Source organism: Penaeus monodon, chromosome 12 (genome assembly GCF_015228065.2).
Source record: "Penaeus monodon isolate SGIC_2016 chromosome 12, NSTDA_Pmon_1, whole genome shotgun sequence".
Taxonomy (NCBI): domain Eukaryota; kingdom Metazoa; phylum Arthropoda; class Malacostraca; order Decapoda; family Penaeidae; genus Penaeus; species Penaeus monodon.
The window spans coordinates 46695680-46700679 of NC_051397.1; the positions used below are offsets into that span (position 1 = coordinate 46695680).

The 5000-nt window shown below is 46.2% G+C and overlaps 1 protein-coding gene across 2 annotated transcripts in view; it reads right to left on the reverse strand.

The window, feature by feature from the left end:
- LOC119579491 (multiple inositol polyphosphate phosphatase 1-like) overlaps nucleotides 1–4457 on the reverse strand; it is a 13227-nt gene extending 8770 nt beyond the window's left edge. The window contains exons 1-3 of one of the 2 annotated variants that reach the window (XM_037927348.1): nucleotides 4242–4443; nucleotides 2799–2939; nucleotides 1459–1637 (exon numbers count right to left, since the gene is read on the reverse strand). In XM_037927348.1, the coding sequence (XP_037783276.1) occupies nucleotides 1459–1637; nucleotides 2799–2939; nucleotides 4242–4443 (522 nt within the window). Of the gene's footprint in view, nucleotides 1–1458; nucleotides 1638–2798; nucleotides 2940–4241 lie in introns of both variants that reach the window. The other variant, XM_037927347.1, reaches the window with a different exon arrangement.
- Between the last annotated feature and the right edge of the window lie 543 nt (nucleotides 4458–5000).

Genomic DNA, 5000 nt, shown 5'->3' on the forward strand with positions numbered 1-5000 from the left:
ACCACCACCAAAACCACTCTTCCTAGGCCTACCACCACCAAAATCTCTCTTCCTAGGCCTACCACCACAAAACCTCTCTTCCTAGGCCTACCACCACCACCAAAACGTCTCTTCCTAGGCCTACCACCACCAAAACCACTCTTCCTAGGCCTACCACCACCACAACCTCTCTTCCTAGGCCTACCACCACCAAAAGCTCTCTCCCTAGGCCTACCACCACCAAAACCTCTCTTCCTAGGCCTACCACCACCACCAAAACCTCTCTTCCTAGGCCTACCACCACCACCAAAACCTCTCTTCCTAGGCCTACCACCACCACCAAAACCTCTCTTCCTAGGCCTACCACCACCAAAACCTCTCTTCCTAGGCCTACCACCACCAAGACCTCTCTTCCTAGGCCTACCACCACCACCAAAACCACTCTTCCTAGGCCTACCACCACCACCAAAACCTCTCTTCCTAGGCCTACCACCACCAAAACCACTCTTCCTAGGCCTACCACCACCAAAACCTCTCTTCCTAGGCCTACCACCACCACCAAAACCTCTCTTAATAGGCCTACCACCACCAAAACCTCTCTTCTTAGGCCTAACACCACCAAAACCTCTCTTCCTAGGCCTACCACCACCCAAACCTCTTTTCTTAGGCCTACCACCACCAAAACCTCTCTTCCTAGGCCTACCACCACCAAAACCTCTCTTCCTAGGCCTACCACCACCAAAACCTCTCTTCCTAGGCCTACCACCATCAAAACCTCTCTTCCTAGGCCTACCACCACCAAAACCTCTCTTCCTAGGCCTACCACCACCAAAACCTCTCTTCCTAGGCCTACCACCACCAAAACCTCTCTTCCTAGGCCTACCATCACCACCAAAACTACTCTTCCTAGGCCTACCACCACCACCAAAACCTCTCTTCCTAGGCCTACCACCACCACCAAAACTACTCTTCCTAGGCCTACCACCACCAAAACCTCTCTTCCTAGGCCTACCACCACCACCAAAACCTCTCTTCCTAGGCCTACCACCACCAAAACCTCTCTTCCTAGGCCTACCACCACCAAAACCACTCTTCCTAGGCCTACCACCACCACCAAAACCTCTCTTCCTAGGCCTACCACCACCAAAACCTCTCTTCCTAGGCCTACCACCACCAAAACCTCTCTTCCTAGGCCTACCACCACCAAAACCTCTCTTCCTAGGCCTACCACCACCACCAAAACCTCTCTTCCTAGGCCTACCACCACCAAAACCTCTCTTCCTAGGCCTACCACCACCACCAAAACCTCTCTTCTTAGGCCTACCACCACCAAAACCTCTCTTCCTAGGCCTACCACCACCAAAACCACTCTTCCTAGGCCTACCACCACCAAAACCACTCTTCCTAGGCCTACCACCACCAAAACCTCTCTTCTTAGGCCTACCACCACCAGAAAAAAAAATCTCTCCTTAGGCCTACCGAAATCCTGCGATTCAGAGCATCCTCCGTGAAGAAATGGGGAAGGGCGGCACGCATCCTGACGCCCAGCTCCTCCATCTCGTTCCTCCCGGTTTCAAAAAGCTGCATTCGCCGGCTATAAGAAAATTCCCCGCCAGTCCACTGCTTCAGGAGATCGATGGCCTTCTGGCACAAGGACCCTGTGGGTTTGTTGATGGGAAGATGGTATCAGTGTATTTGTGTATTTGTTATTTGTTCTTATTTGTTGTTATTATTGTCTTTATCATCGTTATCATATGTATCGTTGTTGATATTATAATCATAATTATAAGTGTGCTAAAGATTATAAATATTATAATAATTGTAATTATAGTTATAGTTATAGTCTTCATTTTGATCACACTCAAAACCATGATAATGATAATTATTATGATAATAATAATAATGATAATAATAATAATAATAATATTAATAATGATAATAATAATAATGATAATAACAACAACAACAATAATAATAATAATAATAATAATGATAGTAATAATAATAATAATAATAATAATAATAACAATAATAATAACAATGATAACTATCATTATTATCATCATCACAACACCCCCACCATCTCACCACCACCAACGCAACACCCCCCACCATCTCACCATCAACACAACACCCCCACCATCTCACCACCACCACAACACCCCCACCATCTCACCATCAACACAACACCCCCACCACCTCACCACCAACACAACACCCCCACCACCTCACCACCAACACAACTTCCCCACCATCTCACCACCACCAACACAACACCCCCACCACCTCACCACCACCAACACAACATCCCCACCATCTCACCACCACCAACACAACACCCCCACCACCTCACCACCAACACAACACCCCCACCACCTCACCACCACCAACAAAACACCCCCACCACTTCACCAACACCACAACACCTCCACCACCTCACCACCACCAACACAGCTCCCCCACCACCTCACCACCCACACAACACCCCCACCACCTCACCACCAACACAACACCCCCACCACCTCACCACCAACGCAACACCCCCACCACCTCACCACCACCAACACACACCCCCAACACCTCACCACCACCAACACAGCTCCCCCACCACCTCACCACCACCAACACAACACCCTCACCACCTCACCACCAACACAACACCTCCACCACCTCACCAACACCAACACAACCCCCCACCACCACACAACACCCCCACCACCAACACAATACCCCCACCACCTCAATACCAACACAACACCCCCACCACCTCACCACCACCAACACAGCTCCCACACCACCTCACCACCACCGCCACCCACCTGATCCCAGCTCGTGGGCTTTCAGAATCTTCTCCCTGAGCAGCGGCAGGTAATTCCTCATGACGGAGCTATCAATATCTGTGGGGTGGCGGCTGCCGTGTCGAGCCATCATCCACACGGAGCGCACCCGGCACCCAGACCCTGGAAAAGTGGATGAGTGGATGAGTAAAAGGTGGGGGGGAATCGTGAAGTCGTTGGAGGTCGCTAAAATTTCCGGGGGCGTTGATGTGGATTAGCGGATGGGTGGGTGCGGGTGGATGGTGATGAGGAATGGGTGAGTGGAGGGATAAACGGTGGATTGGGGTGGTAAAGATAACACTCGATAGAGAAGTAATTATGGAATAGGAGATAGTAGTCGCAGATCGTGTGTGGATGATGAATTGATGAGGGAAAGACAGATGGATGAATAAGCCGTAGAAAGATTCATGAGATAAGAATCGAATTCAGAGAAGGATCTGAGGTAGAGCTCGGACTCGTGAGCTTCTGGAGAGCTCGGACTTGGGAGCCTCTGGAGAGCTCGAACTCGGGAGCCTCTGGAGAGCTCGGACTCCGGAGCCTCTGGAGAGCTCGAACTTGGGAGCCTCTGGAGAGCTCGGACTTGGGAGCCTCTGGAGAGCTCGGACTCGGGAGCCTCTGGAGAGCTCGGACTCGGGAGCCTCTGGAGAGCTCGAACTTGGGAGCCTCTGGAGAGCTCGGACTTGGGAGCCTCTGGAGAGCTCGGACTTGGGAGCCTCTGGAGAGCTCGGACTTGGGAGCCTCTGGAGAGCTCGAACTTGGGAGCCTCTGGAGAGCTCGAACTCGGGAGCCTTTGGAGATCTGGATGAGTGAATGGATGAATGCAGATGTAGTTGATGAGGAAAGTATGGATGCAGGAAAGATTAGGAAAAAAAAAAAAATTCGTGATTGAGTGGATGCTTTTGGCTGACGATTGAGACATGAAATGGATGAATACAGAATTGATAATTGATAAAGCTTAGGCACCTGGAATCTGGAATGGCTGGCTGGCTGGCTGGATGGGATGGTTACAAGGTTACAAAGTAAGAGATGTGAATGATTGTGTAAATAAAGTTTATATGATAGATGAATTGGTATGAGTGAAGAAAAGTATGTAAACCTATATATTTCAAGGACATACAAGTGCATGTCTTTAGAAAAAAAAAAAAATAAAAATCCAGGACACTGTGAAAATACGTAAGTAGATAAGAAATTAGACATAAAAATTAAACAAATGTGTTTCCGGTATCAATCTTTGATCATAGCATATCACGTCAAAGAGGTAATTAGGCAGCAGATAACAAGAAAGAGAACATGTGAACTGGAAAGAAGACGAAAAGAAGAATAAGAATAAGAAAACAGCATATAATTTTTAAAAATCTAGAAGAAGAAAAAGCAAGAAAAAAAAACGGCATAGATTTTTTTTTTTTTCCAATCTCGCACACATACTTTCCAAGGCCAATACTTCCGCGTGGATGTTCCCGCTAATGAAACTATAGGGAGTCTTAGAAGCGAAATTCACTTCAGGATTTCTTGTTTCATCCAAACACACGTCATCAGAACCATCTTCAGAAACGGCGCAGCTCTTCATTATAAAGAAGCTGAAGAGGAAAGCCAACGAGAGGCTCAAATGCAGGTTTCGTAGAGACATTTTTTTTTTTTTTTTTCTGGAAGAGAAGAGAGAGAGAAAAAATATATATATAGGCCTATCACTTTAATATCCGTTTTTTTCTGTTTATAACAAAGAGGGAAAGATCATATAGCAGAAATAAATGATTCTGAACTTTATATTCTGTATTTTCAAGCTAGCAAAATAACAATATTTTAAAGCTAATAAAACAACAGTATTTTCAAGCTAGCAAAATAATAACATTATAAAGCTGATAAAATAGTATTTTCAAGCAAAATAATTATATTTTAAAGCTAATAAAACAACAGTATTTTCAAGCTAGCGAACGTAAATAAAGACCCGGTGATTCAGACACTCTTTAATTGTTAATTGTTATTACCGTATTCCTTTAAAAAAAAAGTGATAAATAAATAAATAGATAAATAAATAAATAGATAATGATATCATGGTTAGGAAATTAAGTCATGAAATTTACCTAGTCTGCTAATAAACGGGCGAGATTGAAGGGAATGAGGAGGCAATGTTGCTTCGCGGAAGGTCGAAGCGGTTCTGAATCCCGCCGCGGCGTCTCGAAGCTT